The following is a 23,478-nucleotide window of genomic DNA, read 5'->3' on the forward strand; positions in this document are numbered from 1 at the left end:
CTAGGTTTTGAAATTGTTTTGGTCTTCAGGCCATTTCTGGGACCAGTCATTTCAAACATACTGTCGACTTAATAAAAATAATTTGAATACTTGCAGACCGATAATAAGAAGCTCAGCTACACTCACCTCTGCACGGGCATCCTGCAAGGCTTTTTCCAGTTTTTCCACTGTAAGCTGAAAAGGCCGAGTGCTTGTTCCAGTAATCTGAAAGACACCACAAAGACACAAAAAAAGGCCAAATTATTTCAACTGAGTCTGCCTTGAGCCATTCCCCTGAGAAACGTCCCCCAAAACAAAATAAAAACCCAACAATAATGACCAACAATAAAGAGCATCCACTCTTATCTTTTTATAATACAGAAAGAGTAAATAAATAAAATCAAAGAAACGTTCATCACAGACAGGCCACAGGCACAGAATTCTCTGGCCATTCTTAATAACTAAAGCAATGCCAAGTCTCCATGTGCTCTTTGACCCCAGACCACCTCTAGTAGGACAGCACATACTTCTGTCTCTAAGGTTCAAAATGGCCATCTTCCCCCCTCAACAGCCATTACTACACATTTATAGGAAGTAAGATACAAGAAAAGGAGAAGACTGGAATCCAGATTTATGCCCTCAAACAAGTTTCTTGAAAACTTGTTTCCAGTTTCCCAACAATAAATGGGAAAACACCCATAGGCTGCTGCCTAGCCCTGTCCTGAGGTCCCCAAAGCTTGACGCTTTCCTGTGCCAATTATATTTTGACTGCAGAGGTTGGTACTCCCTCCTCTCAATTCTTACCTTACTGTCTAAATAGGCGTACACCAGCTTGACATTGCCATACAGAAAGACGCTCTGGGTGATACCACCATAAAAAGGAGTAGCAATCAGAACAGCCTCTGGAACCAAGACGACAAGATTTGTCAGCGACAGGCCCCAGTCCTTCTCTCTCTTCTAGCATATTTCAGCTAAGCATGAAAGCTTTTCTACAGTTACGTCCTCTGGAAACATTTTAATGTTACTGCCTTTTTCTCTACTTTCTTTCTGTATTAATTCGTCAGTCTTCTGCAGGAACTAGGACACTGTACATCCATCCTCAGTAACCCTTGTAAGCTTGAGCATAGCCCACATTTAGTGGGCTAAGCAGAGCACCCTAAAACAGTGAAGACAGACAGGGCAAGACACAGAGCGTGAGCACCAGAGATCTGCAGACTGTGAAGGTGATGAATTTCACAACACAATGCTGCAGGAAACAAGAACCTTGCAGTAGACTAGTGCCAATTCCTACACTTCGCTTCTATCAAACAACATTTAAACTGAGTAACTCATTATTTCCGAAGAAAAATAAACATTAAAAACATCTCTCAGCAATCCACTTACCTCCTGGATCACAAAGGACTGTAGCTAACGCAGAAAACAAAGAGCCACAACCATTCAGAACAATCACCTAGAGAAGAAAGAGAGAGGTTAGTGATAAATCAGTCCATAGAAAGATACCACCACAGAAAACAATTTTTAACAATATCAACAAAATGTATTTGCTCCCTAATTCTCTAGCACGGAAGTTCCCAGAATTTTCCTGCTGAATTCCCACTTCTACCAGAAATAACTTCAATCCTGTACTCTGTTGCATGATACTTTGTCCAGATGCCTTTCTTGATTGTAATAAGCAATACAGTATTTAGAAATAGCAGGTTTTACATTGGGAAAAATTTAGTTCTGAAGCTTTAGAAAGGCAAAATCCTTTTCACCAGCTAATACGCATTATCTTCTCTTTGTGGTAATGGTCTCATACGGGGCAAGTTTGACTGCTGCTTCCAGAAGACTGACGTGCACAGGTCCCACGAGTTCAATCCAAGCATCAGGTTGAATCTGCTGCCTTGGAGGGGCAACGATCAGCAAACTGATCAGTCACAACTTCAGCATATGTGAAGTAGGGGCTTCTGCTGAATTACTGCAGCCTGAGCAGCAGCAGCTGCTCCTGCTGCCTTTACAACCCAGCAAAAGCAGGACTCATGCATGCACCGAGCCCAGCCTGCATCCCTCGCAGGTCAGCAAGTCCTGCAAAGTCTGAAAACGTCTGCTCTTGCCAGGTAAAACTACTCTTGGCTTAACAACAGATTTTGTCCTGAGGTGTAGCAGCAAAACAGTAAAAAATTAAACCCAGCTGAAACAACGGGTGCTCTTTGTCCCTGAGGGACACAAGCACCATAGGTCCCAGGGCTGAATATGGAGATAAAAGCATAAAGCCTCATTGAGAGCAATGGCATGAGGAGTTGGCACACAAAAGTAAAGAATAAGGCAAATAAACAGCAGAACTGAAGTGTTGGCTAAAGTGTGCATCAAAAGGTACTAAAATGGCTATGATTCAATCTCATTTACATGATAAAAGGCTGTCATCTTACAAAATCACTTGTTTAAAAAATAAGATGAAATTGTTTGACAACAAATGGCAATACATTAGAATAGACACCAATGGAAAGTGGGTTACCCACATTTTCTGCCTTAAGAGGTGCAGGGGCCTTGCAGTAATAGGTCAAAAATCGAGCCACTTCCTCCCGTAAACTGAGAAAGACACAAAAGCAAATATTGATTCAGCTTATTCTCCAAGAGGCTGGGCTTCCCCAGGTCCGCATCTCAGGAAAATAAAGCCAGGGCACAGTAAAGTCTGATGCAGATAGCTAGAAAACAGGATAGCTCAGGCCCATGCCACAGACATGACTGTTACACGTGGCAAAGGTGTCACGAATAATGGCTACAGCTAGGCATACATTTCTGAAGAGCTTTAACTGAGAACAGAGCTGAAGGATTAAAGTCCCCAGTGTTCATGATGTCTGAAGGAACTTTTTGGAGTTACCTGATTTGTTAATGTATATAGTGTTGTTAAAACTGCATTTGTTTTAGAAAATTAGCATCTTTTCTTACATAAAAGGATTTTCAACTGGATTTTCAAAGGATTTTTAACTAGTTGGGTGACTAATTTACACTTTTGAAAAGAAAAAGACGATTAAATGACCTAGAAAAGTTTTAACTAATGTGTACCAGAAGTGGTTCGTACTCATCCACTTTATCAGACAAGTACTCAAAAAGAGAAGCATTACAGGAATGAGAAGACTTACAACATATGTCCCTTCCAGTCAGGATACTGAAGCAGTGGAGGCTCCATGAGGTTCATATCAGTCTGCGTCAGCTGTGAGCAACAGAAAGAAGCATTAAAAGCACAATCACGGAAACCAGAAACATGGAAATAGGTAGATCCACATGCAGGCACACACCTGCATAGACACATACACATAACACTTCAACGGCCTTAAAACTGGATTGAGAAAGCCACTGACCATCAGAATTAACGCAGCTTGGAGAGGCAACGATCAGCAAGATGACCAGTGATAACTGCAGTTTATGGAAGGTACAGGCTTTTGCTAAATAATTGCAGCCAAAACTTCTCTGCCCAGAGATCTACAGAAAGGATGCTCCAAAAAAGAAACCTGCAGAAGACCTTCTGAACAAATGAAGCAATCAAGTGTCCCAAGGAGTGCTTTGCCCACGTTATAAGAACAAAAGCTTTCAGCTGGCAATTAAGTACCAATTGTGAAAACACTAGCAGCATGAAAGCTCAGGTCTATATTGTTGGAAAGAGACAGACAGGATTTGAAATCACAATCTGATATGTTTTCTTTTTTTTTTTTTAAAAAAAACCTTTCAACATATTAATTTTTAATGATTTCTACCTTTCATTTATATCTCAGTTCCAAGTTACTTCAGACCTACAGTTCTGATAAGTCTTGTTAAGTGTTAGAATGTAAGAGGAGCTTTCAAAAGACAAGTGAAAAATAAAATTATCTTCTTGAATGTCTTCCCTTGGGCAGATACTCTGTTCTTTATTAGGAGCTTATTCTGTTCTCAAAGTCAGATTCACCTGAACTGTGGGCAAGCTTTAGAGCCCTTTTTAATGTTTATATTTAGATAAAATAAGCACACTGCTTTTATCTAAATATTTTCAAGGTTGTCATTATCAGGGTTTCACATAATCCAGTTCTATGAAGTTGCAAGGGGAAGTGCAGCGGTGATCAGGGCAGAAGGAAAAGGACATTTCACATGAACAAAAAGGGACTAAACAAATGTTATGTGCAATGTAACTTCCAAACATTTGATGACAACCGATCTATGAGTTAATACTAAAAAGGCAGGGGAGCGTGGACACAACAAGTAAGTGATGGTGCAAAGGAGGACGGAAATTTAACATGCAGTGTGAATGTCTACCACAGAGTAACAAAACCACAACATTCTGTATTGGTGTTTTAATAACTTGTGCCAAGCTCTGGAAACTGGACAGTTTAAAGACACTGTCCTCATCCCATGCAGAATTACAACCTGACATTAGGGGAATAAAGTTCCTTTATTCATCTGTAGATGTTCTTGAAGCCTATGTAGCACAGAACTATGTCTCCTTAGATCTCTCTCCTAAACTTATCTAGAGAATGCAACATAAAACATATCAGCAGACTTGGCCAAAAAGGGCTATGCAATAATAAAGAAAAGAACCCTTAATGATAATGCTTTAAGGGCTAGGAAAATCAGATGGGCCATCCAAAATGAAGACTATCTGAGATCTCATGCCACAGAATATTCATTACCCAATTTAAGGGTCAAAAGTTGAAGACAGAAATCCGATATGCTGCTTTATTCAGTGGAAACAGTATTTATTTTCCCCACTAGCAACAAATTATTTTTCCCTACAATCCCAGCTGGCACAGCATTCAGCGAACCCCTGCTGTAACTCTGGGCTGTGAAGGAGAAGCTGGAAACAGTAACATTGCCCAACTTCTCGCCACCTGCAGGATGGCTCACCACACCATAGCTCATTCTCACAATAAGGCTAACAAGGATGCAACCGACTGCCGTCTCCCTCCGCACTACTTGCTGCAGACGCCGTGTTAGTGTAGGGAAAGGACAGTGAACGAAGGGAGGTACAACCTACGCAGCTATCGCAGGGCACCTCCTGTGTGCACAGCTGCCAGGCAGCAGCTCTGCCTTACCTGTTCTTTTAGCTGGAAGGCCGAGTGGTGGGGTAGCATCCCCGATTCAGTGGTGTGGCAGGCAGGAATAAAACAAGGAACATTTTGAGGGTGGGAATTGGTGGAACGGGAGTAACAGTGAGCTTCAAACCGCAGAGACTGACTGTCAGAACCCCAGCCACCTTCCCTCCCCACAGGCAGCTTCAGCTAGGAAAAATGCAGCCCTTCCACCTTGGAGGCTGAATCCGGGCAATAATTTTAATGGAAATCAAGAAACATTCCTCTAAGGCACAGCTCTGTTGTTTTCTTTTGTCTTTTTTTGTTGTTTGTTTCTGATTCATGCTATTTATTTCACACAATTGAACAAAGTGTCTGACAAGCAGATGATCCAGTATGACTTCAAGAGCTTTCACAAGACGTCCCATTCACTCCTGCCACCCTCTCAAATTTTAGGTAAATTCAGAACTAGAAGTCCAAACTGTGTAACTTTACAATGGACAGAGCCAACTTCCTCTGTCCCAGGCTATGAAGACCCTTGAAATTAAAGAGAGATCAAAACTAGTTCTGAGACCTCTGTATTAAAAGAAATACGGTCAGTGGGAGAAAAAATTCAATACTCCATTTAAGTATTGAGTCTTAAGTATTTGAATGAGCCAAGTACATTCCCACAAACACACAATGAAAAGGAACAGAAAAACACGCCCGTTCCTAACCTCCTGCTAAAATAACATAAGTGTACAAATAGCTGTACACTATGTGTACAAAGTGACTTCCGACAATAAGAAATACACAAGGAGAAACTTTACTAGAGAACCCTGAACGGCAGCAATAATACTATGAAAGCAGAGACACCGAGGAGGAACTACACAGCACATTTGCTTCTCTTTTTGGAATAGAACTTACCCGTTTAGACATCAGGTCAAAGCAGAGTTTATTCTCACTGGTGCCAAAATTAATTATACCCTAGAAAAAGAAAGAGTTTATCATTTATGGACACAAAAAAAACCATGTACATAACATCACCTTAGCTATCACTTCACTGACGTGCCCTCAAAATGCTTACCAAGGAAGTCAAAACACAGTTCACATGAATATAGAACATAATATAGAACTAGAGACGTATATGTGTGTTTGAGTGTCTACATACATATCTCGGGCACTCAGCTTCTTAGGCAATAAGCTTTGTGTAAATGAATACGTACTAACAATTTGTACTTCTTCACAAGACACATTTAACTTATTCTCGAATTCACTCATCGTTATGCATCTAACCACAAAAACATCTGAAGCGATTCTGGGAAAACTGAGGTTTACACTTATGCAGCAGTCTTAAAAAATGTTTTTGATACATTTCTTTATCTAAAATTACTCATTCATCAGTCATTACCATTCCACTCCACTGATTTTTTCAAATAACCACATAGTCATTACATTTTCCCCTCTGGAGAGACAATCCTGCAGTTCCAGGTCTAGGATTTGGCCCTGCTTATTCAACATTACATCAGATGCTGAAGAGCTCAAGTCTACTAGCACATTTTCATTACTAGAAGAGGTTGGATAAATAAATTTAAAAAAATACAAAAGGCAATCTAAACAACTGTACATGGATGATGTTTCTAAAATACAAGTCCAATTTTAGGCATTTGTTTAAACATATACTACTTACATTGTTAGTAGAAGCAGCAGTTTCTGCCTTATAATGCACCTCTTATCAAAAAATTTATTGTGTTTTTGTGTCTTAAAAATCTATTTTCCAACTCCCAACACTGTGTGACTCAAGTCAGGGCTCAGAATAAAACATTTTAAAATTTTCAAGTAGCTCAGTATCTGAACGCAGGATCTATTTAAAAGTAATCCACAGATAAATCGTTATTTATAATCACCATACTTGTTACTTATTCAATACTAATTATTAACATTCAGCCTCTGTGCCACAAGGGGGTGTGTGACGAGCTACTTACAACTGAGCAGCACAGCTTAGACGGGCAGGGAAAGTTCTGAGTTTTTTTTGTTTTAAACGTCTACTGCTCTGTTGTTTTATCTCATCCACCACTCATCACCAGCAATAATCGGTGACTGTCCTCAGTGGGCAGCAGGGGCGGTGAGATAAAAAAGAGGAACAGTGTGTTCCTGCAGGTTGCTTTTGCCTTTGAAGGTCTGCTACTGCCACTGGTTGGCTCCCGACAGGAAAACCTGAGCATGCAAACCTGTACTGAACACAACGTTTGTCTTTGACGTGGGAGTGATCAGCATAGTTACTTTTTATTTCACGTCCCAGAACAAACAGCTTGACCCACGACATCTGTGTGAGCCAGGAAAACACTCGGAGACTCTCACTCACATTGGGGTTCTTGTCTTCATCGTACTTGTCAGCGTGATAAGCTTTGTACCCTTCCTCAGTGGAGCCCCGGAAAATGTTGGCGATGTTGCCCCGAGCAGAGAGGTAGGGGCTCTTCTGGAAGTCACCCTGGTGGCAGAAGCCGTGCATGTCAACCCTCCTCTCAGCCAGCGGTCGAGCCCGCAGCTCTTGCAGGTCGCCTCCTCCTCCTCCTCTGAGGCCGGTGATTTCGGACAGCGCCTGGCTGAAGTCCAAGCCCCGAGGCATTGCAATGGAGGAGGAGGAGCCACTGTGGCTCTGCTTCAGGATGCTGAGCATCTGAGCGAAAACGTTGAACATGCGGAACTCGTGCTCCCGCTCCAGTTCGAAGCGCCGCTGCTCCAGCTGCATCCGGCGCTCCTCCACGTCCAAGTCTCGCTGAAATCGGCGCTCCTCCATCTGCAAGAAGCGCTCTTCCATGGCCCGCTGAGACGTCAGGGTCTTCAGCAGGAGATCGTCAAGAGGGTCCTTCACCCGCTGGCCTTTCCGCTTTTTTCTCAGGCGATGCAAGGCAGAGAAGCCAGGCCGGGGAACCACGTTCTGCATCCGTGATGAGCTGGCCATGTTGGACTCACTGAAACCTGCGAATATTTAAAAGTAGGAAGAAAAATGAAATGTGCAGCAAGCGAAATGGTGTGGACACATTTTGCAACCTTCCGCTGCCCCTCCTAGAAAACACCAGACTACCTACAGCAGGATTTTACAGGAAAACCAAAGCAAAATCAGTCAGCTACATCCTGGGAGTATGCTAGTTTGTCTGTTTTTTTTTTAAACTTCACATGCTGGGCTCCCCATTACGCTGCCAGCCACTGACCTGGCTCCCCGTTTGCTCTCTGAATCGACCTTAATGAGTCAACCCCTTCCGACAGCGCTGCCCTTGGCTACCTACGCAACCACCACAGTGAGGACACAGCGTTTCTTCCTGATCTCGGAAATAAAGCTCACACTGATCATCACCTCTCTTCCTCCCAAGCACGCTGTGTTCTTCCATCAACCTGTCCGAGGCCGGCTGGAAATCTCTGTGATTTCCAGACTCCACCTTCCACGGCAGCCAAGTAACGGTCTGTTGCACGCCCAGTGCAGAATTCTCGTCTCCTTTACACACATAAGCTGTTTCTACCAGTGACTTCCAAACACGTCTTCTTTCCAAGTCCTAATTAACAGATTAGAAAGCCGGGCAATGATTATCCCCAAGCATTCTTCACTGCTGAGTGTTCTAAAAGATTAGATATAGAAAACATTTAACCAGAGCACAAGTAGAGTTTCACCTGCAGGTTTACTGTGTCGCAATGGCAGAAGAGGGTCTCCTGATACAATTCAGCATGAGGACTGCAGACAGCCCTGGTCACATTCAGTTGACACCAAAAAGCATGCAATTTTTTTTCATTTTTTTTTTAATAACTTAAGCACTGTCAGCATTATATGCAGAAATCTAGCACGAATGCCTATCCCAGCTTATAGCAGATGCGACAGTCCTTTGGATTTCATACGCAGTATTTAGCCTAGCATGGTAATTTTAAATTTTATTTACCTGCAGCAAGACACATTTCAGGAATTGCCAGAAGACTATTAATGTGGATACCAGCCTTCTACTTTAAAGCTTTTTGGGATGTGGAATCCTTATTGGATCCAAACATCAGTGCAAAAAAAGAAAACCAAACCAGGTGTCTATCTCTGCACCAGAAAAAAAAATAAAAATCTCTCTTTCTGGGAAACAAGGCAGCAACCTTATGCTGGAATGTAAAAGGCCATCCCTACCTGAAGGTGAAACACTGGTTTCAATGGGAACCTCCACCCTGGAGATGGGAGAGTCGTTCTGGGCCCTCTCCAAGAAGGCTCTCTCCATCTCATGTTCTTCGGGGGAGCCCTGCTGGTAAGACATGGCTGGTGGGGGCTCGGGGGTCAAGCAGTGCTCATCAGAGTTCACCTCCTCACATTTGATTTCCATCAGTTCGGGGTGCTGCGCGTGCCCAAAGGGCAGGGCGGAGGCGGCGAACTGGTGGTGGTAGCTCTCCACCATGGTGCCCTGCAGCACCTGCTGGGCCATCATGCTGCCGCTCAGCGGGCCGTAGGCCAGCGCGGGGCGGCTGTTGAGCACGCGGTCCATCACGTCGTAGAACTTCCAGGTCCGGCCGCCCCGCGGGGCCTTGCTGTTGTCCTTGATCCGCCGGTACTCCAGCTTCATCTTCTTGATCTTCTCGCGGCACTGGTCGCCCGTGCGGTGGATGCCCTTCTCCCGCAGCACCTCGGCGATGCGGTTGAAGACGTGCTGGTTCCTCAGGCAGCTCTCCAGCTCCATCTGCACCGACTCGTCGGCCCACAGCTGCAGCAGCTCCACCACCTCGGGGTCCGACCAGTTGCTGCCCCGCTCGTACTTCTTCCCCCGAAAATCCATCCCTCCCGCGGCCCGCGGGCGGCGGGGGCGAGCGGGGCCCGGGGGCTCCGGGCCTGGCCCCCCCGGGACCCAGACCCCCGGGCCCGCGGGCCGAGGGGCTCCGGGGGGGGCCGGGGCCGGCCCCCCGGCCGCAGGAGCCTCTCGCACCCCGTCCCTCACGGCCGCCCGGGGGCTCTGTGTCCCCCCCCGGCCCCCCACTCCGCCCCCCGGCCCCTCACGGGCTAGGCGCGGCCGCCGGCGCCCCTGGCACGGCTTGGCACGGCTCGGCTCGGCTCGGCACGGCTCGGCCCATCCGCTAGAGCCGGGCGGAGCGAGCTAGCGGGGAGCCGTGCCGGCATGTTCACATCCGGGGTGACAGCACATGCGTGCGGCCCTTATTCCGGGATAACTTTAGCCCGTGCCAGCCGCTCGCCGCGCTCCCGTGCCGTGCCGTGCCAAGCGGGAAGGCGCGGAGCCTCCCCCCTCGTTCCCCCGCCGCCCGGTACGGCCCGGCACGGCTCGGCTCGTCTGGGCTCCAATGGGCCGGGCTGGCGGCAGCCCGTGCCGTGCCGTGCCAGAGCCGTGCCAGAGCCGCGCCGCCCCGCCCGGCCCCGCCCCGCCCGGTTCCCGCCCGGCCGTGCCAGGCACGGCTCGGCTCGGCCCGGAGCCGCTCCACGGCTCGGGGAGGGGCCCCCTGCCGCGAAACCTGGGCGAAAGGGAGGCGAAAATGCCGAGCTTGGTTGCGTTTTGCCCAATTCTTTGAAAACTGCCTTTACAGGAAAAAGAAAAAAGAAAAAAAAAGGAGACAAAGCTTTTAAAATGGTACTGCCTTGCCTCACAACTCCTGTTCAGATAGTAGTTGGGATTTCCTAAGTTTTTCTGCTTCCACACGTCTGTGTGGCCCCGTAAGATTTTCAATTTTTTCCCTTTCCTAGGGTTTTTCCAAGGCAAAGGCACTCATGCGCTGACTTCATTACATAAGGACGTCTGCCCTCCCTGCTTGCTGGAGCACGCAAAGAGCGGGGCAGCGATGAATAGAGCCACCGATGACATAAGTTTAACACTAAATAGACACAGATCAGAGGCAACACGGAGCAGGCCCCTTACAAAGCTCCTCAAAGTTGCCTGAGAGCCTGGCGGCAGCCCACGGCACCCCGGAGCCATCGCGCATCCCGTAAGCTCCCCGCTTAGCCCTGGCTGCAGGAGGAGCTGCTGCTTCAGCATCCCAGCACCAGAAGGCACGGAGCCTACAGTCATCGCATAAATCGGTAATGACAAATGCTGAGCTATTTTCTTGCTCACGGCTCAGTTGTTTCCATCTTTTTCTGCCACGCAAGGTGGAAGGCCCGGCTGGCAGAAATCCCTCGCTACCTTTCCTTCTCGTGTAGCGTGCAAACCGAGCGCTGCCGCACGGCGCCCTCCGTCCCATAGCCTTCCTGCCTCCGTCTCATCCCAGCAAATAACACCCGAGTGCCACAGATCCTGGGCAAACCTCCCCTGAACCTCAGCTCCTTTTCTAGCAAGCCACAACACATGATCCTGAAAGTACCCCCCCCTAAAAACGGTGCTGAGTTTCCTCGTTTTGCTCCGGGTCTCCAAGCCCTTCACGCAAACAGCCGGCGACCAGGTAAACCTTAGACACCAATATGTGCCCTGCACACCGCAGAACACCGGAGCAGGGGACCGCACTAAATAAAGGTGATGTTCCCACTAAAGGGTCCCTCCCTCCGGGGGCCGGAGCCGAGGGAGGCTCGGGGTGCTGCTGCCGGCCCCGCAGCCCTGCAGAGGGTGCTGCAGCCCCGGCGAGGATTTACTGGGCTGTCCCCGCTCTGCCCAGCAGCACAATTTTTTTGATGTTTAAATCTTAATACTAATATCGATTAGCCACACAGTCCCCCTGCAAAAACCCTCAGCCCAGCCTCTGAAAAGTCACAAAGTATCACTGAAACAAAGCATGTAAACCCAAGATGACATTGGACCTCGTGTCTATTAGGGCATCTCTAATCCATCACTAATTCCTCCATCTCTGCCTGGGTTTTGGGAATGGATTTATATCTCACTGGCTTTCAGAGCAAGCAAGACCCGCAAACAGACACTTTCTTTGTAGGCTTCTTATTCCATTGGCAGCCAGAGCAGGGCTACGCTTGGCCTCGTACAGTTTGGTGACTGCTTTAATAAGCGGGGTCAGCACACGGCCATGAGAGAAGGGAAGCCAAAATTTCAGAGGGATCGTGCTCTCAGCACGTCCCCAAAGGGTTAGTTAAGGTAATTTGCAGCAAAGCCCACAGAGGGCAGTGAGGCAGTCTTCAGAAACCTTCTGTAAAGCAGAGCTGGACAAGGAAAAGAAAGAAAAAAAGCAATTTCGTTATTAATCATGTAGATTCCCTGAGACTGACTTTTTGAAAGGGTTGGCGTGAATTTTGTAGCTGATTAAACAGCACGCTGCCACTTCTGAGAAATTCTGGGCAGAAGCATGGGACGTGCCCAGCTGCGGGCAGAGGCAGTTGTGGGAACTGCTGGGCACTTTCCACCCTCACGTTCAGTGCATCAGCCACACAAAGAGCAGAGGAATGGTGTTTTTCCTTCTTTCTGTGCAAATTGCTTAGGTCAGAGTCAGGCCTGCTTACTCACCCCATGCAGATCATTAATGGGATTCCCTGGAGCAGGAAGCGGCGGTGGGTCTGGGGGTGTATTTTAAGTACTGGCTGACCCTGTGACTAATAACAAACAGAGATAAAGTGAATCTGAGTGTCCAACTTATGTATGTTAGAGGGAATGAAGAAAAGGAATGGATTCCAATTCCTGTGACCAAACCTACTTCTGGCAATTGCAGGATTAAAACGAAAAGGGACCAATTATCCTCTTATATGTATATATATATATATATATATATATACACACACACACACACACACACACACCCCTAGATTCATGTAGGTTCCGCTATCATAACACCATTTCTGTAGGTTGTGACTGACTAAAGGTCTATTCTATAGCTGAAATGGTGACAAATTTTGGAACAGGAGTGGATTGTACCAAAGAGCACAACACAGTTAACTAGGGAGTGACAGAGCCCATGTTTTCTTCTTCAAAGTGAAATAAGTGGCTGATGCCCCAGACAAATCAAACCCAATGTGTCTGTCAAGGCAAAGAAATTTACCTCTCCATATGACACTGACGCTCTTCATACTACCTGTCAAGAAAGTTCTTGTGGTGCTACACGTCCTGTGCATCCTTCAGCACAGGCTTGGAAGGCACCTTGTGGCACTCATCACCGGCAGATTAACACGTACATTAACACATACATTTTATCTCTTTGTAGAGCTGGTTAAAGGCCTCCCTTTCTACTCCCCTATATGCAGAAATCTGGGACTGCCCTTCCCAGAGCCATAAACCCTGGGAGGCCTCACTGTGAGGGACAGGCCGTGCAGCCTGTTTGCAGCTTCTTCTTGGCCACCGATACTGGAAGAGGACCACGGGGAAAAACCACAATGAAGAGAGTGGAAGAAAAGTGGAAACACTGACTCTTGCTAGAACAAGAGCTCTCAGAGCTGCTTCCCTCTTGACATACTGTTTACATTAGCCAGTCATACATTTTTATTTGTTTGGTTTCTTTCCTTTTTGGCCACCGCTTCTCAGGATGGATCTGGTCTGTACTGCGAGTTCCTTGCAAGAAGACATGCAAATGTTTTCTCCCTCTCTGCTGCCAGAAAACAACATGGTCAGGTCAGGACCTGGAGACACCAAGCCAGGAGCCCCTCAGCTGACTGCAGGCCTCAAGCCGAAGACTGTAAAAATCCCAGCTTAGTAGGACAAGCTTACAGTTCTCGTCACAGAAAGTCATGCTTTCTGACAGGGTTATCCTGAAAGAAATACTAAAACGATAGCAAATCTCTTTGGGAACAGAGTGACGACCTGCAGGGATGTATGTGTTGCTATATTGCTCTACAAAATCAGGACATGCTCGCACCAAAATTGCATGAAGTAAACATGAGAGATAAAATTCCAAAGGCAATGACGCAACAAATCCAAGTATCCGCCCATCTCCCTCTCCTTGGCTGGCTGCACTGCTCCCTTCAGTTGCTGCAAGTTTTTTGTCCCTCCAGTTTTAAGCAATGCATATTCAGGTTCTGTCACCATTTGCCTTAAAAGAGAAAAACCAAAGTCAAGGAAAGGAGCTGGCTAACTGGCCCTCATCTGATGTTAAATATAGACACAGCAATCTTCCTGTTTGCCCTGACAGGATTAGATTTCTAGATTAAACCATGGGTGAGAATTCTTCAGTATTTTCATTTATAATAGTGAGCAGTTTACATAGCTTTTGCCTGAAATAGCTACATGAGCTGAAAGTGGGGTTGTGTTTCCTGTAGCACGACCACAGCAAGACCTGTTCATCCACTCCGAGTCTTTCCCAACCAGGGGGGTCAGAAGTGCCAGCAGCAAAGATTTTTGCAATTGCAGGGGAAATTAAGTATTTGTATAGAGTGGGAAACTAAGTTCATAACGAAGCCTTTCCCACATAGCTGTAATGCCGGCCTGCAGCACCCACTGCCATCGGTATTCCTGTTTTTTCACATGGCTCTGCCAGCACAGCTCAGACCCAGCTTGCAGGGGCCCCGCAGCTATTCTAGCCCCGTCCAGCCTCGCTGCACTGACAGCAGATCATCGTCCTCATCCTGACCTTCTTTTCTGCTCTGCCAGGCCTGAGAGCAATATATGATGGGTAGCTTTGTGTCGGAGGCTGAGGCCACAAAATTCCTGCCACTGCTTGCCTTGAACAGGGAGCGCTACAGAGCAGCATCAATGTACCCATGCAGCTCAGCTGAGCTCAGACCCTCCTTCCTGAACCAAGGGCAGCCCTCAAAAGGGTACGTTCCCCTCACATGTTGTCAGAGCTGTCTATCTTTCTTAGTAACTGACAATAAATAAAGTCCTCCTGTTTGTTTGTTTTAAAGCTCCTCCTTGCAGTCAGTCAGTGAGAGCTGGAGACCTTTCTGTTCTCGATTCTCCCCATCTTGTGCAAGAGCTTCAATGATGTTGCCCTTAAAAAGTCTGTAATTGCTCTTTGGTTCCCAGGAACGTTGATTGTCCTTGTGTAACTACCAGAATACTCAGGAAACAGCCTGAGATGCCGTGAGACTACATCGGCCTGGCTGAACTGCATCACACCAGCTGCCCCAGGCTGCACGACGCTCATCCAGCTAAGCCACATTTGGCTGAACGTGGTGTGGCCCAGAAAAGAAACTGAAATTTTTAAACACTATAATAATGCAGAATTTTCAAGAAGGGGTTGGGGAAATCAGTGCTGGTTGGCTGTGCAAGGGAGTGACTGACAGGGAGGTTTTTGAGCTGCCTGAAGAAAATTTCTAAGTAAGCATAAAGTTTTTGCTAGCCTATCATTTAAATTCAAATAACCACACTGGATTGATCGCTCTCTGGAAAGGAGACATGACCAGAAGTTAGAATAGCATCAGTATCTGATACCATTAAGTAGATATTTGGCAGTGCTGCTAAAAGCCTATATTCCCTTTAGAGTAGTGTGTGAATGAAAAAAACCGGTCATGGAAAGAAACACAGAACTGGTCGGGACAGAAGTCAGTTCTCTCACGACTGTAAATCCTCCCAGTTGTCCACATGGAACACAGAACTAGAACCTGAAACCCCTCTAAAGACAGTATCCCCCAAGCACTTATATTACACGATGGGAGAGGATCCTCCTGTCCTGACAGACAAGCAACCTGTCATTAGTATTTGGAAAGTAAAATTAAGGAGAAACAGTCAATAAAAGCATGCAGGTCCTTCTGCTACCTTTGTTTCCAAAAGGGCTGCCAAGCACCTCTTTTCTTCTTCTCTTTTCCTTGAACTGCATCTCCTGCCTCTGCCCTTTGCCTGGCACGGACCAGCAGTGACACAGCCAAGACCACTCCAAAGCCAGGTTACCAACATCTCAAGACTGAGAAAGAAACCTCTTTGCCCAAATGTCTGTCTGGTTTTTGTGACTGTACTGTCTGGGCTCTCTGTTGTGCTCTTTTGTTAATTACTTCTCTGCCTATGATAGCAATACCCTTACACAGCTCCTGAAAAATACTAAGTTTTTGTATCTCCAGCTAAAGACTCCCCAGCCTCCCTAAGCAACCTACTCAGTGCTTTATTATACTTGGCATGAGGGAAGTTTCCTAATGTATGTCCCCTGCTACAATGTTTTAAGTAGATTTTTTGTCCTATCTACCACCAACATGAAAAATGTTTGTCTTCTTTCTTTTGCAGCAAGCTGAGAGGTTAGCATGCCGTCTTCTCAGCAAATTCAAGAGAATAATATAATATAGTCCCTAGATTTGTAATTATTTTTTTCTTCTCTCAGCTCTCTTAAACCAATCTACAGCTTTTGGGAAATCCTATATCTGCAGTTAGGCATAATACTCCAGACAAAGCCACACCAGTACTAAGCAGAGAAAACAGGCTGCTTCAGAGGCTATACTCATGTCTGTCAGTCCTAGGATAATGTTGGTCTCTGAACAGTCGCGTGACATTTGAAACACATTCATTTTGTAATCCATTATAACCACTAAAATCTTCCCTACCTGTGGTCTTGCAAGCTGTTTCCAAACTTGTATCTTCACAGTGGATTATTCATTCTTATTTTGTGTCTGTCCATACCAAATATTTTTCACTTTGGTTCCCCAGCTTCCTAAGACCACTTTGACTTCTGATCCTGTTCTCCCATGTGCTTGCATGCCCTCTGGCACAACACTGTCAGCAGGTTTGATGAGCATCATCTCTATTGCACCTACAAAGCCATTAACAGCAAGACTGACTGCCCCAGGAGGGACCCCTGCAACCCCCTCACTGCTCCCTTCTCATTTGATGCAAGGCCCCAAGGATTGCTCTGCAAATAGGCTTTTCCATGAGACTGTGCACCCATATTCCACCAGTTTCACCTGGGATGTATATCCATAGCTGACTTATGAGCATCATGTGAATGAGGGTGGAAAACCTTACTGTACTGGGAATACAGGACATCTCCATTTTTTCCCCCGGTTGGTTATTCTGTCAGAAAAAAAGAGGGCAGGCTGCTCTGATAGGATTTCTTCCTGACAGTCCTGTATGCCTGCAACTTATCACCTTGTTATCTTTGAGATGCTTATGCAAAGATTATTTGTTCCACTTTTTCCAAGAACTGGGTTGACTCCCATCCAGTTCCTTTCACCTCTCTCTCTCTCTCTTTTCTCTGAAAACCACCACTACATGTACCCTTTTCCTACATTTTGGAATCTCATCCATTTTCCTTGGTATCTTAGAAATAATTTCTAACACTTCTATAACTGTCTCAGCCAGTTCCCTGGACAATGGACTTCACCAGTTCAGTGAACACAAAGTAACTAAGCAAGCTCCAACCTTTAAAAGGTTGTTCTCTCCACTGCTGCTCCTGAGCCAACCCGTTCCTCAAAGCAGGACAGCCACATCCATGCAACACTGGGTCTGACCTAATTACCTTTGCCAGACCTCGCTGTTTCTTCTCACTCCTCAGCTTCACCTGGGCAGCTCAGAAGTATCACCCACTGATTAGCAAGCAAAGATATTTCATTACAGTGGTGCAGACCCACCCAGGAGGTTGCCAAAAAGCTCATTATTTTTGATAGTCCTGAGCTGGTTTAATCCTACAGGCAAGCTCCTCCAACTCAATAGCCAGGATGTTCTTCCCTACCAGCCAAGTTATGGTGAGCTGACTAACAGTCATCCCCCTGCACTGGTTCAGCCCCAAAAAGTTGGCAGAGGAAAAAAAAATACCTCTTAAATACCTAGCTGCTGGTCATCCTAGTCTTGATTTGTACTTGCAAATGCCTCATGAGTGCTTATGACTATAACCTTACAACACAGTCGTGCAGCTTGCTCCCCATTTACAACTCAGAAAAAGAGGCACAGACAAATTCAATAACTTGCTACAGGTCAAAAAGAACGTGTGCAAAGAAGTGCCAACAAAAGATGCTAGCTGTCTTGTCCAAGTTCAGTGCCCCAGCTACAGTAGCATCTGTTACCCAGAACCAGGGTACTCCAGAAATGAGATAGACTTGTTTTCTAAAGTGAACAAAAATATTTCCCCATACCTTACAGCTGAAACAGAACACAGCTGGAGTAAGATACTGACATTTTGCTCTTACCTGTGGACTTTGCTAGCAGAAATAGGAATAGGCTGTCAATCAGTCAGTCAGATTTTCCCGTAGAATCCTAGGCACAGCTCCTGTTATAACTCTGGCAAAAAGGCTGAGGAAATGCTCTTTTTCATAATTGTTTACTTTGTCAGGTGTGTTCATTAGACTCAGATTGCATCAAGGAGCTCCCAGAAAAGCATGTGGGAGAATCACACCCCCCCTGCAGGCTTTTCCCAATCAGGGGACGTGTCCTTGTGCCCTTGGCTAGGATCACGTGCCTTGACATATTAAAAGAGCGGCATGTGTACTGGTTATCAATCATCAGGCACAGGCCTCCTGGGGTGGGAGAAAACATTCAGAAATTATGCCTATTGCTAGAAATTTCTGAAAATCTGATTTCTCTCAGGCTGACAGGGGTTTTATTGCATTAAGTAAAAGAACAGAGTTTGTTTTGAGTTTTTTGGCAAACCTTTTCTTTAAGAACTCCATCTCAGTTCAAACTGTACTGTGTTCAGTCATTTTAACTGGATGATGTTTACTGAGCTGTTCTTAGGCAGTGATTCATTCTGAAGAACTTCACAAAAGGTTCTAAAAACATTTAAGAAAATATTTCTAGATTTTCAAGTGAAAGACTGTTGAGCTGTACTCCGGTCCAGATGTCAACAGCAATCAGATGTCAGTGCCTTGAGGAATTCCAGTGCAAACTCTGCTTGCCACCCCCTCAGTTCAGATTTGCAAAGACTAGAGGGTTTATGCAGAGATCTCCTCCTAACCTGAGACTGTCCCAGGCAAATTCCCATCCCAGAGCTTGAAGCAATACTTGAGAGCCCTCTTTCCAGTGCTAATTAACCTTCAGCAAGTTGAGGCCCCTTTTCAGGGACTCTCAAGTCTGCCAAAAGCCAGTCTCCACTGCTGACACATTGACATCATTTTTTAAATGTGTTACATGGCAGCAAAAAAATCTGCTCTGTTTTTGTAAGTGATTTTTAAAAGCAATATTTATGTGTAGTGCCATTGAGTCAGGGTACTCATGCCCCAAATACACCCAGAAGGGACGTGTTATACACAGCGGCAAGTGGAAACTTTCCCCTGCTGCCCTGCCATTGCTGCACAGCTCGGTGCTGTTGGGTGACTGCAAGAGATGTGAAAGAACATTCTGCAGTCTCCATTTTAGTCTTCCATGCAGCTGGCAAGATTTCAGAAAGGGGGCTGCTTTTGTGCCATGGCAGTTGCTCAGCAGAAACAGAACAGAGGCCAACTACACCCAAATCCCCCACCCAGAGCAGCGGGACGTGGCTGGGATGACCACCATGTTGCTGACCCAGGGGAGGAAACGGAGATCAGCTGTGCTGAAGAGGTGAGCCGCTTGGCGTGAACCTAAGGCAGGTGTCTGTAACTAAGGCTGTCACAGCAGCCTCCATCCTTCATAAATCAGGGACGGGTGGGAGAGAGAACACAGGGTCTGACCTGCAGTCCTGTTAAAGGCTGAAAAACAAAAGCCTTCACATCACATTCCCAGCTTCACAGTCTTTCAGTCTGTCCTGTACATGCCAAGAGTATCTTCCCCACCCTTACGAGACCTTGCTTTAATTTAGCCCAAATTTAAGTCAGCACTTAAAAAGATACCTTGCTGGTCAGACCTAGTTCACGTCCCTTCGCCCCTTCTCCTCTGCAGTTTTGGGTACATTGCATCAGACTGAATAGGGTAATTATTGATACAGGAATTACACATGCAGACTTTCCCTTTGAAATGTGTGTGTTACACCACCTTCCTTTCCTCTGTTTTCCCATGTTTCAGTTTGGCTGGAACTGCTCTGGTTCAGAAGTGACCAAGATTACAGTAACTTTTGTGAAGGAAATTAGTTACATTTGAAGCCAGCTATTTAGAAATGATGAATACTGCACAGAAAAACCATTAAGACTGTTGCTGGCCCAGAGGTCGTGACTGAAACAGACTGTTTGTCCCACAAGGAAACCTGGCTTTTTCCAGTTGGAAGCAAAAAAGCATTTTGGCAAGCAGAGGCGGCATACATGGAAGTGTCTTGCCTGTGCCCACACTGCTTCAGTCTGATGGATGGGATTTTACTCACTCTATCTCCATGAAATGCCTTAAAGTTCACTAAATTCAAACACGCAAAAAGAGAGAAATCTGAGTATAATTATGTTCAGATAGACAGCACAGATTTCCAAGACAGCTCTCGTCGTTAGCATACTTTGAACCTCTTTGCAGACAGAAGGACACCTTTTTCAGGAAGCACCAGAGTCTGTTTAAGCTAGCAGTAATCTGCTTTAATTAGCAGCAGCCAGTTTTAAACCACTCCAAACCTCATTTGGATCACCAACCTTTGAGGCAGGGGCTTTGCTGAATGAATGGCAGTAGTCACTTGGTACCCAGGAGGCAGCATCATCTGTCACTTACATGTCTCCAGGAGCAGAAGGCACTGGGGTGGAAAACCTCCTGCACCAAGCTGGAGTCTCCCCCAGCCGTGCTGTCTGACCAGTCGCTCGCTTGTGCTCCAAGCCCTTGGGGGAGAGTGAGAAATCACTGCTGTATCCCTCCCAAAGTCAGGTCCAAGCCATGTGCCTGTCCCATGTGGAGAACACACCAGGTGCTCCTCAAGTGATGCTAGGGAAAAAGCACAGGTGATCCAATGAGTACGCGGTCAAGGTCTAGCCTCTGGTCCCAACCCAACCACAGTTATTGACAGAACAATTTGCATGAAGGGATGTGGGAAACAAGTTTTACTTACAGCTTTCATAGACTTCTTTCTCCATCAGCTGCTCTGTTAAAAGAGCAATGTGGATATTAATACGCACAGAAATATGTCATTCCCTGAGGTCTGTGTATCCCCCGTTCTGATTAATAAAACCAGAAATTAAAACCAGCCTGATTTCCACCAATGATTTTATTATCAGTATATTGAGTTAGAAAATATTCAGAAACAGTCATCCTGACCTCCTCTTTTCTAGGAGACTCGCTTTAAAGTTCTAATTTCTGAGAAATAATATTTTTTTTTTCCCAGGATGCTATTAATCAAGATGATTTCAGACTCACCCCACTTCTATCTTCACACTACAAACACCAGAGCTAGGAAGGCGTTAACTACATGTAAATAAGTAAGCACTGATATTTCCATGGAGCTGGGGCATTAAGAAGAGTGACAACAATCACAAGGTTGAAAGAAAAATCCAGACTTTGGCAACCCAGAGCAGGTCCGCTCTCTTTCCCACTTGCATTCAGTCAAGCTGTTGGCTTCACTCTCACCCTTTTCCTCCCTCTCATCCAGTGGGAATATATATTTGCGTATGAACAGGCTTCAGAGGCTACCCCAACCTCTGGCAACTTTTTCAAAATTTGTGCTCTGGTTCACAGCCTCTGTCAAAACGATCCGCAGCAGTGTCAGATGTTACTGCTCCCAGCTCCCTGCCTGACTCCTCCGCTGAAGATCACCACTCCTGCAGGTTGTGGTAACGCTTGGCAAACCTCTGGGTGAACTTCAAAGAGAGGTTTAGAAACATCTGAAACCTCGGCAGACAAAGTCACTGGTGCCACATTTAGAGCTTATAGAAGTAGGAGAGATTTCTCTCAATAAGGGTGAGCGCCGCAGTGCCTGTGCTCCAAGCAAAGCATGCTTTGCTGTGACTTCTCTCCAAGTTTATAGGAAGTACTGAAAGATTGAAAGAAGAATGTGTCAAAGAAACACCAAGAAGCTGTTCTTCAGTGAAAAGAGTTGCTCTGTGGTGCTAAGAGGGGCCTGGGACCCTACTGGCTTGGGAAATCACCATCACAGTGTGATGTTCCAGTGGTCTGGGGTCAGAAACGAGCTGAGTATGGTGGTACCTTACCTCTGATACGAGGCTCAACTGAGACGATACATTGATCACAATTGTTGATGGCTTAAGTACAGGCCTTTCCACGTCCGCTCCAAGACTTTTGTCTGCACACGCTAAGTAACCTCCTTTTGTTCCGAGGAATATACTGAGGTTTTTGGTGACACAGCTCCATTGCTTTCTCCTAAATATTTAGCTACGCAATCTCATGCTGTTCAGCTCTGGAATGTCTCAAGATGGAAGAGGGAAATGAGCCTGCCTGGAGCTGGGCCCAGCATTTCTCTGGCAAATGTACACCAAATAAAACAAAACATTTACAGACATAAATAGGAGATGAGAGATCAAAGGGGAGGAGGAAGGGGGAACCCAAATATCTCTCCTGCTATGTCCAGCTTTAACTCAAACACAAATATTAGAGATAGGGGAGAAGAGGAGAAAACGATACATAGAAAAGAATGTGGAAAAGCTGTTCATACCAGCCCAATCTCAAACCCGTCAGGAAGACAAATGAGAATAGGCAGGTAAAAGTGTTGCCTTTTATGGGAAATTCCACTTGCAGGAATTCTCTCAGTTCTGCATGACTATGTCTAGCTGGTCTTTTCCCCAGCATCGGCTGGTTCTGGATTCACAGATCCTGTCTACAACTAACCACAGGAAATGTTTTCAGTTAGAGTCACTTTGCTTCTCGCACAGCGGAGAAGAAACCTAACACAGACCTACCAACAGAAGGCCCAGAGCTATTAGATTTACTTTAAAAGTAAAATTATCTGTGTTTAAACCAGCATGCTTAAGGCAAGTGGAAGAGGATGCAACCTGTCATCCACGGATCAGAAGGGAATTAACTCCACCTCTCTGTCAAACTTCACTTTTCTTTCTGATGTGATCAAGAGACAGCAGCTGTGGTAGTGGTTTCTGGGCAGAACAAGTCTCCTAAGAACATGATTAAGATCTGCCACAAAACAGCACCAGGTGAGAACTTGATAGCTATGTCCTCAAGCAACAGTCATTAAAGAGATGCAGGAAGCAAAATGACCTGTTTTCTTTTCACAGGTGTCCTCAGGTAACACTGCTTTCATGACCTTTGAGTCAACGTGTTATGTTCTTTCGGGGAATTGTAGCTTTAACTTATTTTCTCTGAAACTAAAACATCACTGTAGCCATATTCCTTCCAGAAAGTGGGAATGTCTATGAGATGCTGCAGTGGTGGTTCTCAGAGATGAATAAATAGGCAATGATAATTATTTTCAGGCTCCCCATAGTTAGGTGATTTGCAGATAGGAATGCTAATCTAGGTAAATTCAGAGTACCCGCTTCACCAAAAGGCAGCAGGTGGAGGTCTGGCAAAAGCAGTCATTTTCAGCATGGAAACATCTGAACTAGGCATAATTTTATCCTTCACGCTGGAAAATCTCCCCAGGATTCACCGGTATTTTGCTCAGGAAAGCGCCTGCTGCAGCCCGGGACAGGGAGGCAGCCTCCTGCCCGACCTCCCCCTTGCAGACCGAGGGCAGCCCAATTTTTGCTGCTGCAGCCTCATATTTTGGGAAGAAACAGCCTCACACGCCAGGTCCATCAGAGGGGCTGCTGCTATTCGCTGCTGAATTTGAATTAACAAAAGGCTTTCTCTGTTCATTGTTGTTCAACAACTTTGGGGTTTTCAAGAATAGAACAAATTGTAATGACCAGATTTCTGCGTTCACAATAAACCAGCGCCAGTGAAGGGGGTAATTAGTCAGACGAGCGCAT

The 23,478-nt window shown here is 45.9% G+C and overlaps 1 protein-coding gene across 4 annotated transcripts in view; it reads right to left on the reverse strand.

The window, feature by feature from the left end:
* Window positions 1-23,478, reverse strand: part of LOC118250818 (1-aminocyclopropane-1-carboxylate synthase-like protein 1) — a 39,433-nt gene that overhangs the window by 7,033 nt on the left and 8,922 nt on the right. The window contains exons 1-9 of one of the 4 annotated variants that reach the window (XM_050711163.1): window positions 9,136-9,362; window positions 8,335-8,530; window positions 7,342-7,958; window positions 5,904-5,963; window positions 3,102-3,172; window positions 2,478-2,547; window positions 1,363-1,429; window positions 784-881; window positions 127-204 (exon numbers count right to left, since the gene is read on the reverse strand). In XM_050711163.1, the coding sequence (XP_050567120.1) occupies window positions 127-204; window positions 784-881; window positions 1,363-1,429; window positions 2,478-2,547; window positions 3,102-3,172; window positions 5,904-5,963; window positions 7,342-7,958; window positions 8,335-8,530; window positions 9,136-9,228 (1,350 nt within the window). In that variant the 5' untranslated portion in view covers window positions 9,229-9,362. Of the gene's footprint in view, window positions 1-126; window positions 205-783; window positions 882-1,362; window positions 1,430-2,477; window positions 2,548-3,101; window positions 3,173-5,903; window positions 5,964-7,341; window positions 7,959-8,334; window positions 8,531-9,135; window positions 9,796-17,910; window positions 17,940-23,478 lie in introns of those variants that run through there. The other 3 variants (XM_050711165.1, XM_035552276.2, XM_050711164.1) reach the window with 3 other exon arrangements.

Source organism: Cygnus atratus, chromosome 5 (genome assembly GCF_013377495.2).
Source record: "Cygnus atratus isolate AKBS03 ecotype Queensland, Australia chromosome 5, CAtr_DNAZoo_HiC_assembly, whole genome shotgun sequence".
NCBI lineage: Eukaryota > Metazoa > Chordata > Aves > Anseriformes > Anatidae > Cygnus > Cygnus atratus.